Genomic DNA, 14,808 nt, shown 5'->3' on the forward strand with positions numbered 1-14,808 from the left:
TTAAAAGATTTTATTTATTTATTTGAAAGAGAGAGCATGCACGCAAGCAGGGGGAGCTGCAGAGGGAGAGAGAGAGAGAGAGAGAGGCTCCCCACTGAGCAGGGAGTCCCATGCGGGGCTCCATCCCTAGACCCTGGGATCATGACCTAAGCAAAAGTCAGCCACTTAACCAACTGAGCCACCCAGGCACCCCTGTATACGGCTACTCTTTTAATCTAGAAGAGTCTCTCCACTGTTTTTTATTTTCATGATATTTCACGTTCCATTAGCTTTTAATGTGAGAGATGACGTTCGGTTTCATCTGCATCAACACTCGACACCACTCTCTCCTCTATTCACTCTTACCCAAAACTCAATAATCTGCCTTTTGCACTATGAACACTAGACTTTGCATTCTGCTGGATTCACTATAAATGCTTGAGACCAAATTCCATCTACTGTTACCACCTGACAACACATCCTGCTCTGTGCAATTGTAACAGCAGATGTACCTGCTTCCTTTTCCTGATGTTAGAGTCAACAACCTGCTCCCCTGTCCATTAAGAGTTGGTGTCACATTCTCTTTCACTCACGACTGATGCCAGACAACACTCTGCTCCACTCATGGGTAGTAACTCCAGACTCAGTATTTGGCTCCATATGCTACTAATACTCAACCTCACATTCTTCTCCATTCACTTTTTTTAAAGTATAAAATTCAGTAGCAGGTAATAATATTTGCACACACTCACCGCTGTCTAATTCCAGGACATTTTCATCACCCCGAAAAGAAAGCCCCATAACTCATCAACAGTCATTCCTCATTCCCTACTCTGTCCAGCCTCTGGCAACCCCTACTCTACTTTTCACCTCCGTGAACTTGCTGCTTCTGGACAGCTCATATAAATGGAATCATATAATAGGCGCACTTTTGTTTAGCATAATGATTTCAAGATTCACCTGTGGTGTACACTATATCAGTACGTCATTCCCATTTGTGGCTGATTAGTATTTCCATTGCATGGGTCTATCACATTTTGCTCATCTATTCACCAGTTGAGAACATTGGGGTTATTTCCACTTTTTGGCTATTTTAAATAACCCTGCCATGAACATCTCTGTACAAGTTTTTGTGTGCACATATGCTTTCAACCCTCATAGGTATTTACCAAAGAGTGAAATTGTTGGGTCATATGGTAACTATATGCTTAACTTTGTGAGGAACTGACAAACTGTTCTCCATCACTTCATAATCTCACTGGGGTTCCAATTTTTCCACTTCCTCACCAACGCTGCTTCTCATCTGATGTCTTTTTGATTATAAACATCTTAGTGGATGTGAAGTAGTATTTATCTCACTGTGGTTTGGGTTTGTATTTTCTTAGTGATTGGTAGTGTTGAGCATTCTTTTCATGTGCTTATTAGCCATTTCTGTGACTTCTTTGGAGAAATGTCCCTTCAAATTTTTTGCCCAATTTATAATAAAAGTATTTCTCTTTTTATTGGTGAGTTGTAATAGTTCTTTGTGCATTGTGGATTTTAATCCCTTATCAAAGATACGATTTACAAATATTTCCTCCCATTCTGTGGGCTATCTTGATTGATAGTGTCCTTTAATACACAAAAGTTTTTCATTTTGATGAAGTAAAATTTATCTATTTTTTCTTTTGTTGCTCGGCCTTTGGTATCATACTTAAAAAACTAATGCTTAATCCAAAGTCTCAAAAAAGTATACCTATATTCTTTTCTAAGAGTTTTGTGGTTTAGCCCTAAACCTGGGCTTTGACCCATTTTGCATTTCGCATACAGTATGAGGGAAGGATAGCATTCTTTTGCATGTGGATGCTGTTAAGGCAGCACCACTGGTTGAGAGGACCACCCTTCCCCTGCACTGAATTTACAACCTTGTCAAAAATCAATTGGCCACAAACGTATGGGATTATTTCTAGACTCTCAGTTCCGTTCCACTGATCTACGCATTTATTCTTATGTCGGTACCACACTCTTGATTACTGTTGCTTTGAAGTAAGTTTTAAAATTGGAAAGTATGAGTCCTCCAACTTTGTTCTTTTTAAAGATTGATTGGGCTATTCTGGGTCCCTGGCATTTCTATTCGAACCTGAATATGAATTTAAAGTTTCGTTCATCAATTTCTGCAACAACAATAAAAAAGGAAGTTAGAGTAAAAATGCACTGAGTCTGTTAATGAGTCTGGAGAGTGTCACCATATTAATGATATAAAGTCTTCCATTCCATAAACACATGATGTCTTCTCATTTACATAAGCCATCCCACTGCCTTCTAGACTGCTTGGTTTATTTTTTTTTTCCTTCCAAGATTTTATTTAAATTCAAGTTAGTTAACATATAGTGTAGTATTGGTTTCAGGAGTAGAAGTTAGTGTTTCATCACTTAACTATAAGAGCCATTGCTCATTTGAATGCCCTCCTTAATGCCCATCATCCATTTAACCCATTCCCCTCACCCACCTCCTGCCAGCAACCATCAGTCTATTCTTTATAGTGTAGAGTCTCTTATGGTTTGCCTCTCTGTCTTTTTCTTATTTTATTTTTCCCTCTCTTCCTCTATGTTCCTCTGTTTTCTTAAATTCCACATATGAGTGAAATCATATGGTACTTGTCTTTCTCTGACTTACTTTGCTTAGCATAATACCCTCTAGTTCCATCCACATCATTACCAATGGCAAGATTTCATTCTTTTTGATGGCTGAGTAATATTCCTGTGTGTGTGTGTGTGTGTGTGTGTGTGTACCACATCTTCTTTATCCACTCATCAGTTGGTGGACATTTGGGCTCTTTCCATAGTTTGGCCATTATTGATAGTGCTGATATAAATATTAGGGTGCAGGTGGCACTTCAAATCATTATTTTTGTATCTTTAGGATAAATACCCAGTAGTACGATTGCTGGGTCATAAGGTAGCTCTATTTTCAACTTTCTGAGGAACCTCCCTCCTGTTTTCAAGACTGGCTGCACCAGCTTTCATTCCCACCAACAGTGTAGGAGGGTTCCCCTTTCTCTGTGTACTTGCCAACATCTGTCATTTCCTGACTTGTTAATTTTAGCCATCCTGACAGGAGTGAGGTGGTATCTTGCTGTGGTTTTGTGTTTCCCTGATGCCGAGTGATATGGAGCACTTTTTCATGTGTCTGTTGGCCATTTGTATTAGACTGCTTGGATTCTCAAAACCTCATTCCTCACAATCACACTACCATTCTGTATGCCCACGGGCCCTCTCCTTAGGATTTAATAATCTCTACCCACCCCTCAGTTTAAAAATATATAATCAATCCAATGACAAATCAGCTGTCATTCTTATTGAGGAACCCTAGTACATGATGAGTTGCTTCTCTCTTGCAGCTTTTAAGATTCTCTCTTTGTCTTCTGATAGTTTGATTATGAAGTGTGGAGCTCTTTTGCATTGCTTGGAGTTCATGAACTTCTTTGGTGTGTACATTAGCATCTTTCTTCAAATCTGGAAAAATTTTGGCCATTATTTCTTAAACTACCCTTTCTTCTTTTTTCTCTCCTCTCCTTCAAACACATTCACTAAACATATATTTGTGTACTTCATAGTTCCCCACAGGTCTCTGAGGCTCTGTTCATTTTTCTTCATTCTGTTCCTCTGACAAGATAATCTCAAGTTCACTGATTCTTCTTCAAGTTCACAGATTCTTTCTTCTGTCTGCTCAAATGTGCTATTTATCCTTCTAGTGAACTCCTCAGTTATTTTTCAGCCCCAAAATTTCTATTTTATTCTTTTTATCATTCCTACCTTAGGTTCAGTTTGGTGAGACTTTGTTCTCATCATTTCCTTTGGTTGTTTATACAGGCAGGTCTCCCTTAATTCTTTAAAAACATTTAAAATAATTTATTTAAAGCCCTTATTAAGGAACACCTGGGTGGCTCAGTTGTTAAGCATCTGTCTTCAGCTCAGGTCATGATCCCAGGGTCCTGGGATAGAGTCCCTCATGGGGTTCTTTGCTCAGCGGGGAGCCTGCTTCTCCCTCTGCCTGATGTTCCCCCTGCTTCTGCCCTATATATCTCTCTCTGATAAATAACTAAAATCTTTAAAAAATGATAATAAAATAATTTAAAAAATAAAAATCCGGAAAAAAATAAATAAATAAAGCCTTATCAAGTCCAACATCTGGGCCTCCTCAGGGACAGCTTCTTTGGAATGCTTTTTTTTTTTTCTTCTATATATGGGCCTGTCTTAGTGAATTTGGGCTGCTATAACCAAGTAACCAGAGATCGGGTGGCTTATAAATAAAAGAAATCTATTTTTCACAGTTCTGGAGACTGGAAGTCTGAGATGAGGTGACAGCATAGTAGGGTTCTGGTGAGGACCCTCTTCCAGCTGCAAACTACCAACTTCTTCTTATATGCTTACAGGGTAGAAAGAGAGTTAGCCAGGTAGCTGTCCTCTTCTTATAAAGGCGCTAATTCCTTCAAGAGGGTTCCACTCTTAAAATCTAATTACATCCCAACGGCCCCACCTCCAAATACCGTCACACTGGAATTAGGATTTCAGCGGAGGAAGGGGGTGGCAGGGACACAAACATTTAGTCTGTTGCAGGCTCATCCTTTATGTCTTTGCATATCTTATAATTTTTGGTTGAAAATTACACGTTTTACATAATGTAATGTGGCATCTCTAGAAGTCACATTCTCCCTCCTCAAGATTTGTTGTTGTTTTTTTGTTTGATTGTTTGTTTGTTTGTTTAATAACTCTTGTGAACTAATTCTGTAAGCTCTGTATCCTTTGTTTTGTGGAATCACTGAAGTCTGCACAGTTAGCTTGGTGGCTAGCTAAAATTGGTCAGAAATCTGCTTAAATGCATGGAACCTAGAAATCTCCCAGTCTTTTCCTAGAGCTCTACAGATGTATTAGGACACACCTCCAACACTCAGCCAGGCAGTTTACAGTGTTGCCTCACCCCTCACTTGCAGCTTGCTCAGTGTGTCAAGGTTAGCGGAGTTGAGAGCTAAGGGGCCTGCTCAGGCCTTTCCTGAGTGGCACCCAGGCCTAAGCACACACAGCAATTCTCAGAAATATGTCAGAGCTTCCTAAAGCTCCCTATGGACATCTCATTCCCCTAGATTTTTGTTTTAAGCTTTTTAATCAACCTATTGTTTGTGTCAACTTTACCTAAGGCCTCAGGCTGACCTGATGTTCTAGAGTTGCCATTGACTGTTTTCAACAGATGCCCCTAGGGAAAAGGCTGCTCCACTGGGCCAGCTCCAAGGCAGGTGAAATAAAGACAGCCTTGCTTGTGAGTGAGGTCTTTCAGCAAACCACAATACAGGCCAAATAATGACAGTTCTCTGGCAAAGGGGGTTTAAAGAAGCTCCACCTCTGTTCTGCCCACCCACCAACTTCCTGGATACTGGTTTTCAGTCTGCTTGCAGGCTGTTGGTTTTCTAGGCTAGCACAGAAGTGGGGACAGGAGAACGGAATTCGGCAAGTTAAAACACCACAAGGTCCCAACAGAAATGAAAACATATGTCCACACAAAAATTTTTACAAAGATGTTCACAGTAACATTATTCATAATAGCCAAAGGTAGAAACAACCCAAACGCCCATCAACTGATGACTAGGTCAACAAAAGGTAGTATATCCATACAATGAAATACTATTTGGCCATAAGAAAGAATGAAATATAGGGGCACCTGGGTGGCTTAGTCACTTAAGCATCCAACTCTTGGTTTCAACTCAGATCATGATCTCAGGGCCATGGTATCCTGCCTGCAGCAGGCTCCATGCTCAGCAAGGAGACTGCTTGTGATTTTCTCCCTCTCCCTCTTCTCCTCTCCTGCTTGCATGCTTCCTCAATAAATAAATCTTCAAAAAAAAAAAAAAGAAAGAAAGGAATGAAATACAGATATATACTGTAACATGAACAAATCTGGAACATATTATGCTAAGTGAAAGAAGCTAGTCATAAGAGGCCACGTGGTATATCATTCTATTCACAGGAAATGCCCAGAATGGGGGATCTATAGAGTCAGAATGTAGACTAATGGCTGCTTGGGATGGTGGTGGGGGACAGAAATTGGGAGAATAGAGAAAAGAATAATGGCTAACAGTCATTTCTGGATTTCTTTTGGGGGTGATGAAAATATTCCAAAATTGACTGTGATGATGGTTACATATATCTTGAACGTATTAATGACTACTGAAATGTACACTTTAGCTTTGTGAATTGTATGGCATATGAATTTTATCTCAATGAAGCTAGGCTTTGCTTTCGTTTTTGTTTTTAATGCCACAGAGTTTGATGCTCTTCCTGGCATTCAGCTTTTTTTTTTTTTTTTAAGATTTTATTTGACAGACAGAGATTATTTATTTGACAGAGATCACAAGTAGGCAGAGAGGCAGACAGAGGGAGAGGAGGAAGCAGGCTCCCTGCTGAGCAGAGAGCCCGATGTGGGACTCGATCCCAGGACCCTGGGATCATGACCTGAGCCAAAGGCAGAGACTTTAATCCACTGAGCCACCCAGGCGCCCTCAGTTGACTTTTTAAGTAAATGCTTTCGTGATTGCTGTTAGCCTTTGGTTAACAGAGCTTCTGAGAAAGTTTATTCTGACCATTTTTGCTGTTGTCCTCATTGTTCTTATAGCAAAGAGAGTTTTTGAAATCTTACTCTGCTACTTTTGTTAACATCCTCTGTTTACTTACAGTGTTAGGTACATCACTCCCTATCACCCTTAGACTAAGCACATTCTGTTTACTCAACGATGATGCTAGATACACCAGCCTCCTCTCCTTACTACTCTTCCAAGTACCATATTCTTATTTTCTCCAGTGTTTTGTATAGTCTTCTTGGTGCATTTTTCTTGTTTTCCTCTGCACATTCCTAATATCCCAGCTGAGGAGTGAATAGCAGTGGGTGATGGGGGAGTTACCGAGGAACAGAAATATTGAACTATTTCATTCTCCCCTGCCCTCACGCCACTGCGCTCTTCCTCTCCCCCACTCCAGGTGTCCTATGTGAAAGCCATTGACATTTGGATGGCAGTGTGCCTGCTCTTCGTGTTCTCAGCCCTACTGGAGTATGCTGCTGTCAACTTTGTGTCTCGGCAGCACAAAGAGCTGCTCCGATTCAGGAGGAAGCGAAGACATCACAAGGTAGGCCTTTGAATCGCTACCCAGGGAGGGACAGCGGGTGGTAAACAGAAGAGATCCAGGCAGACTTGTATTGTGATATTTGTTTCAGTGGACCATCCTTCTCAGTGGGTAAGGCAGACATAAAATAGGGATGAAGTCCTAGAACTCCTAACGTCCTCTCCCACAAATAATGCCTTGTTGGGTCTGTAGGCAATAACTCTTCCAACCATGACACTACAGAAATGATCAGGTTATACCTGAAGACAGAACTGATGGAGCAAACACTGATGGGCTAACATAATAACTAGCTATGACCTGGAAGCTTGGCAGGCGGAAAGGTGGTTATTGGTGTTTTCTGCAAGGCTGCATTATTTCCAAGGGTTTGGTTCCAGAAAGGAAGTGTGTCACAAAAGGTAAGATCTTTGAGTAGAATGCCCAGAGCCAGGCCTTTGCTTCCCACTTCCAAGAGAAGAGTATCATGCAAGATGCTCCCGCAGAGTGAATTCTCTCACTTTATGAGGGCGTGAATAAAGAACTACTTGGCCAACCATCTATACGAAGTCACCAACATCTGTTAACTCAGAGGCTGTGCTCCAACCAGCAAAGGCCACTGGGGAGAGTGCCATCTGTGGGAACAAACTGGTTGCACACCTTGCTCTATAAATATTCCCCCCAAAGACTTCTCCCCTGGAGATCAGAGAACCTGCTTTTCTTTCCAACCTCATCTCCACACCACTTTCTCCTTTGCTCTCTGAGCACCAACCTCCCTAGTTTTTTCTCCTTTCGCTCAAACATACACACAGGACTTCAGATGTCTTGTCTTCTCCTGGAATGTCTTCCCAGTGAAATTTGTTTAGTGTTAACCAACCACTCATTTTCTGATTCTCAGCTGAGGCATCTTCCCTGATACCTGGGTGGAGGGAGAGGTCCTGTAGTGAGGTTCTCATGCACAGCTGTCAAGTATGGCCATGCAGACTGTATCCTACACAGGCCCCCTTGCCAGTGAGGCACTCCTCTCTAAGTCCTGCCTTGGCACGGACTGTATCAGCCAGAGGAAGGGATTCCAATTCCTGTGTCTAGAAAGGAGGGATGACATTTTTCTAATGTTCCCAAGGATGCTGTATGAGCTAGCAAAGGTCATGCTCTACTAAAGCTTAGTTTCCCTCCTTCTGAACATTCATTTTGATTTGTAATTGTACATTCATGATGTAGCTGTTTGGTACTTATCTCTTCCACTGAATTATGAACTCCATATAGGTGGAGACCATGCCTACTTTTGCTTGGTGCTATGTCTCTGGTGCCTAACAGAATGCCTGACACATAGTGAACATGCCCAAGAGGAGCCCTTCCAGTCAGAAAGCCTGAACAGGAGTTTTTCCAAAAACAGATTAGGGCAAACAAGAACCCATATATTATGACCTGTCAGGCCATACCTCATACCTGCCACACACCATGCCCTACAAGCTTTAGATCGTCCTACTTCCACTAGCCCCCCACCCAGCTACCAAGTACTATGTCAGTGGACCCTGTTTCTTTATCACTGGTTAGTATGTGAATTCAAGCTCTCCTTTTTCGGGGCCCAGTTTCTCCATCTGTCAAGTGGACTAAATTGGCACCCTGGGGGACTGTGGTAAGGATTAAATCAGATTACAAAGTAGCTTTAAGTTTTGTTCCTGACACAGAAGTTCCAAGGAACAAAACGATTACACATGCACAGATTTCCATCAGTGTGTTTCTTAAACATCAGCAATCTGATTCAATTAACTTCTAGCAGTTTACCATGGGCAGGAGGCAGACATTTCAAGACAGAAGATGTCCATGGGAGTTCAGGTAGAACTATCCTTCTAAATCTGCATTGAAAGAGAAAACTATCTCAGGTACAGCAAGCCAGACAGGATTTCTCAAAAGACTTCTAGTTTTAGTCCTCACTGCCCATTGGATACTTGGCCTCTGACTATTAAAATAATCTAAGCAGGGAACTGACCACACATAACAATCTTGGGAATTCGTTATTTTTCCTTTTCCCACCAGCTAGCTGCTTTTTTGCATTTTCCTCTGTGAAAAGAGGGTTAATACATTTGTTGAAGAGACACTTCCTTAGGGAGACTATGTCCATGATGTTTGACTAGCATCAGGCCACTAGATTGTGCACTGCACAACTCGAGGGGGCACTACTTGCAGAGACTAAAATGTAAAGGGAGCCCTTGCAGACACAGAGTATGGTGGGCCTACTGTACCTCCGAAGGCTGCCTCCACCATCACCAGCTCCCTACCAGTTTATACACCAGCAGAAAACTAAACCTTCTCCAGGTGAAATATAAATAAAGCCCTATGGGATTTGATCAGATATCCCTGCTCAGTTCCCACCTGGCTCTCTCACAGCATGTTAGAGCCCTATACAGGGAATCCTGTCCTCTCTTCCCATGCCAATGACAACAGCAAGGAGGAACAAGTTACTAGGATCACAGAGGTGCTGGTGGCAAAAGCAATGGAGGTGCTCAAGGTCCCATGGCTACCACTGACCATACACCATCACCTGCTTACCTCTTCATCAGTGTTTCTGTCCTGAAGCAGATAAAAATAACCCTGCTGCTTATTAGATCAAAAATAAGAGCTGGGCGCCTGGGTGGCTCAGTGGGTTAAGCCGCTGCCTTCGGCTCAGGTCATGATCTCAGGATCCTGGGATCGAGTCCCGCATCGGGCTCTCTGCTCAGCAGGGAGCCTGCTTCCCTTCCTCTCTCTCTGCCTGCCTCTCTGCTTACTTGTGATCTCTCTCTGTCAAATGAATAAATAAAATCTTTTAAAAAAATAAAAAATAAAAAAAAAAAATAAGAGCTGAGACTTACTCCCAGGCAGAGGTCAAAAACCAGTAGCCAGAGATGAAATTCAGCATGCAACTGTCTTTTTTAATTTCACTAGCAGTGTCTTAGAGATCTAGAATAAGGTACAAGCATTTAAAAAATCACACTTTTATCTTCAAATAGTCACAGCTCTCTGGTCCCATTGGATTCACATCCTGCCTGATCCTGGGCCACTGGAAGAGCCTTTAGGTAGGGGAAGCATTCTCTGAGTCCCTTCTGACTGGAGATTTCTTCAGCCCTGGCTCATTTCTTCACTCACATTTCTCCTGCGTGGCCCCTTATGTGTGCTTAAATCAGTGTGACCTTGTTCCTAAGAGCTCTGATAATGGCTGAAATGTCAGAAACTACAAGGATGCAGGATGGGGTTCACCATAAAGCAGTGCTTCCTTTGGAGTAAACCCCTCTGCATGTGGCTTGTATAGCAGCAGCGTATAAGCTTGGGCTGCAGAAACCTCCCTTCAGCAGGAAGTTTGCAGAGGGGGTTTTCAGACCCAGATGGTGAGTGAAAAGGAGCTACCTCCATGCCTGAGCTTCTCAGAGCCTGTGATCTTGGCTGGGCTCCTCAAATCCCACCATCCTCCCATGTTACCTCATTTGTTGGGCACAAAGCATCTGGTCCTCAAATTCCCTGGCCGGCCTCATTAGTCAGATTATTAGGAAATCTGCAAGCCATACTGGGCAGGCACACTCCCAACCTCCCTGGGTTCTAGAGGAGACGATTGCCCCTGCTCCATCCGCAAGCTTTCATTTCCTGCCATCTGCTGGGGAGAACAGGAATAGCATGCCTCTCTCCCATCATTTCTCAGGAATTTCCTTTCTCCAGGCTACCCTGTGAAACTGATGATCATCTAACCAGTTGGGGCCTCCAGGCCACACCTCCACCCCTTCTACTCCCATGTTTGATTGATGAGAAAGGCAGAGAATAATTCGCCCAAAGCTGTATATAAAATTAATTTGGTGCTTCCCTTGCATAACTAGAGCCTGGTAAGAAAACATTTTCAAGCACCCCATCCTGCAGCAAGGACAGATTTATACTGGTAAGCAAGAGTGTTGGACCCAGACCTCCTCCCAGGCACAGGGTCCAGTAATTTGAACAGTTGCCTCCAACTCCTTTCCTTGGTCCTGGCGCAAACCCTCTACTGTTGTCCTACTCACAGACAAATATTTATTGAAATGTATTTGCCAAGCACATGTTCTTTCCCCCTTTCTGCAATGAGGCTGTTGGACCAGATTCAACAATTTGCCAATGATTTCTTTTTTTTTTTTTTTAGATTTTATTTATTTATTTGACGAGAGAGATCACAAGTAGGCAGAGAGGCAGGCAGAGAGCGAGAGAGAGGAGGAAGCAGGCTCCCTGCTGAGCAGAGAGCCCGATGCAAGGCTTGATCCCAGGACCCTGAGACCATGACCCAAGCCTAAAGCAGAGGCTTTAACCCACTGAGCCACCCACGCGCCCCTTGCACCTTGATTTCTTGAGCATTTTTCATGTCTCAAATCCTCCTGGTACCAGGAATATAACCCCATTAAAAAAAAAAAAAGAAAAGAAAAAGAAAAAGGAAGTTAGGAGTAGTGAAGATATACTAGTAAACATTTACTTGTTCAATAACTATTTACTGAGCTTTGAGCTTATGTCCAGAAACCCTGTTCATATGTTCAGTGTTGAGAGTGCAATGAACATGAGTAAGACTGTGCCTTCATGGAGCTTAGCGCCTAATGGGAGAAACAGACATTAACCTGAAACACCATGTGGGGAGCCTGGGTGGCTCAGCCGGTCAAGAGTCTGACTCTTGACTTCAGCTCAGGTCACGATCTCAGGGTCCTGAGATCGAGCCCCATACGGGGCCCTGAACTGGGCCTAGAGCCTGCTTAACATTCTCTCTCTTCCTCTCCCTCTGCCCTTCCCTCACCCTCTCTAAAAAATAAAAAGGTTTGCATGAAGTAAAGATTAAAATATGTTTTAAAAGAAACATAATGTGATAAGAGCTTTAAAACGACAACAGAGAAGGAGGCACAGGGAGCTCATGGAGCACACAGCAGGGGGCACCTTATCTACCCTGACCCTCGGGGATGGCTTCTGAATCAGACGTTAGTCCAGTGAAAGAGAAGGCGCTGGAAGCAGAGGTTCAGAGTATATCCAGGAGGAGAGAACAATTTGAGCAGAGCCTGCAGTTAAAACAGAAGGAGCATGACACTTCTGAATATATGTAAATACTTGGGGGTGCCTGGTGCGTACAATGCCAGAGAGAATGGCACAGCTGAGACTGGAGAGGCAGGCAGAGTTCCGGTCATCTAGGGCCTCATTCATCACGTAAGGATGTTAACTATCCTGAAGCCAGCAGCAGCCCGTTAAAGAGTCCAAGCAAAAAATGACCGATAAGATGTGTGTTGTGACAACTCCCAGAGACAGTAGGAAGACTGGGCTGGACGTTGTCACCACGAGACCATGGGGTGACCCAAGCAAGGGTGACAGGAGCAGAGCTAGCAAGGGGCTCCTACCCAGTATCGCCTGTTCTCGGTCAGCCCTGCCCGACACAGGAACAGGCGGGAGACAGGTGGGAGGACCATGTGAGCTGCTCCAAATGCCCCAGAGCCACACATGCATCCACAGCTCAGCGGAGGCCCTCAGTGCCACTGCAGGGCTCACACGGGAAGATCACAAAGCTAGATGTGATGAGAGTGGACAATGGTGTCTCCACGAGTCAGATCAGAAGATCACCAAGAACTGGGAAAGGGAGAAATTAGAAGAATACAGGCAGCAGGCCTGTTGGTGGTGAGCATAAGGCAGGGACAGAGAAATAAACAAGGGGTGACTGGCAAAGTGCAACCGACTGGCAGGTATGCCAAGCATAAGGTAAGGGGAAGGGCAGAAGCCTGTCAAGGTAAGTTGGAGCCATATGATAAAGGGCTCTGAATGAGCGATGTCTGAGGTTACAAGTGCCAGGGCTGTGGGAACGTGGAGGGACAAAGCAGCTTTAGCTTCCCTGCAGCATGTGAAACATAGCTGAGGCCCACAGCGTTTGCTCTCTCTGGGCCGTTCGCCACCACCCCCAACCCATGCCCGAGAACACACCCACTGGGGAATGGGGTGGGGGAAGAGGGCAAGGAGGCAACAGAGGCAAAGCAGGGGATCTCTCCAAATTGTCCCCTTGATTTCTAACAAAACAGCATTCAGAACGTCTGCTCATCTATAACCGCTGATGGTCAGAAGAACGTCTTGATGTAGTGGGGTGAATCTTTTCCCACTTATAGGAAAATATGAAGTAAAAGAAACCCAGAGACTCAAATAGAGAAGGGACTTGCCTAAGGCCACAAGGCCAGGAAGTGACGGAGCCGAACTTGAACACAGGTCTGCAGACTCTCGGCCCCACTCCTATCCCCTGGTTTGCATCTGTGTCCATGTGCAAGTGGCGCCCCTCTATAAGGCATCACTCCCCAGCCAGCCTAAGAGCCTTCAGAAACCTGGAATGGTAGCGGCAAGGAGGCAGGGAGAACCAGATGGGCCTGGCCTGGCCCCCAGGGGAGTGCCTTGCAGGGAGGGTGCCCAGCCCTTGTCTTATTTTAAGTAGAGCCCCATGCTGAATCTGTTCCAGGAGGATGAGGCCGGAGAGGGCCGCTTCAACTTCTCTGCCTACGGGATGGGCCCAGCCTGTCTGCAGGCCAAAGATGGCATCTCCGTCAAAGGCGCCAACAACAACAACACCACCAACCCTCCTCCGGCACCATCTAAGTCCCCGGAGGAGATGCGAAAACTCTTCATCCAGAGGGCCAAGAAGATCGACAAAATATCCCGCATTGCCTTCCCCATGGCCTTCCTCATCTTCAACATGTTCTACTGGATCATCTACAAGATTGTCCGCAGGGAGGATGTCCACAACCAGTGACGGGTCTGGGATGGAGGGGCAGGGGGAGGCTGGGAGAGGGCAGAGTGGGAACAGCACAGGAATCTGAGAGCCTAGGGAAGAGGAGGAGAAGAGAGGGCGGGGGCACACATACACAACTCCCTCTCTCTCTGCGCTCCGTGCAATAGCAAAATGCAGTGATGCATGAATCTTAGAATGTGGCACTATCTATTTAACCGCGGGTGGGCTGCTGGGGGGGGAGGGAGGGGCTTTTCTAATATAGGGGCTGAGGGGTCGGGAGGAAGGGGAGGGCTAGGGGCGGGGGGTTGGGAGTCAGGGAATAACAGCTTTCAAAAATTTGAATCCATGGGCTGGGCAGTTTTCCTATTTGGAAGGAGTGCAGTCTGCCCCAGAGCAGAAGGAAAGCAATGTAATATATGATATATATTCATGCTTAATATTAATGCAAAAACCACAAGAACAAAAGATTTGTTTCTAAACCTATCAGCCTAGTAACTGCTTAAATTTTTAAAGTCACAGACGTGATGGACAATTTTTCCCAGAGTGGAAACAGTCACAAAAAAGCTTGCTCTGGTGTGTGTCCTGTATCACAGCCCTCCAAATGCCATGCGTCTTCAAACCGGCCCGGAGGACACATGCCAAAAAGCCATTCCACCTCTGCTTCAAGAGGGTAATGTGGCCTGGCCATGGGTGGTGGAAATAAGAGAGGGAATGACCAAGGAGACGGGACATCTCAGAGGCCCAAGGATTGATAATCAAGACAACTCCACCTCAATCCTCAGGTCTCAAGTCTAAGGACCACACCAGCCCCTCTCTGAGCCCTCTCGCTTCTGTGCTTCGACACTTCCCCCCTTACCTTCCACTGCCACCCAGAAATGGCCGCCATGGTTTTCCCATTATATTGCCAATATGCAATCTTTTTTATGGTTTAAAAAAAAAAAAAGTAATAATCTCAAGAAGTAATATGCAGATAGA

General features: G+C 44.4%; 1 protein-coding gene across 2 annotated transcripts in view; it reads left to right on the plus strand.

Moving 5' to 3' along the window:
• GLRA1 (glycine receptor alpha 1) overlaps positions 1-13,854 on the plus strand; it is an 81,546-nt gene extending 67,692 nt beyond the window's left edge. The window contains exons 8-9 of one of the 2 annotated variants that reach the window (XM_044241114.1): positions 6,987-7,133; positions 13,540-13,854. In XM_044241114.1, the coding sequence (XP_044097049.1) occupies positions 6,987-7,133; positions 13,540-13,854 (462 nt within the window). The remainder of the gene's footprint in view (positions 1-6,986; positions 7,134-13,539) is intronic. The other variant, XM_044241115.1, reaches the window with a different exon arrangement.
• Positions 13,855-14,808: the final 954 nt, after the last annotated feature.

The sequence above is a fragment of the Neovison vison genome, chromosome 1 (assembly GCF_020171115.1).
Source record: "Neovison vison isolate M4711 chromosome 1, ASM_NN_V1, whole genome shotgun sequence".
Taxonomy (NCBI): Eukaryota; Metazoa; Chordata; class Mammalia; order Carnivora; family Mustelidae; genus Neogale; species Neogale vison.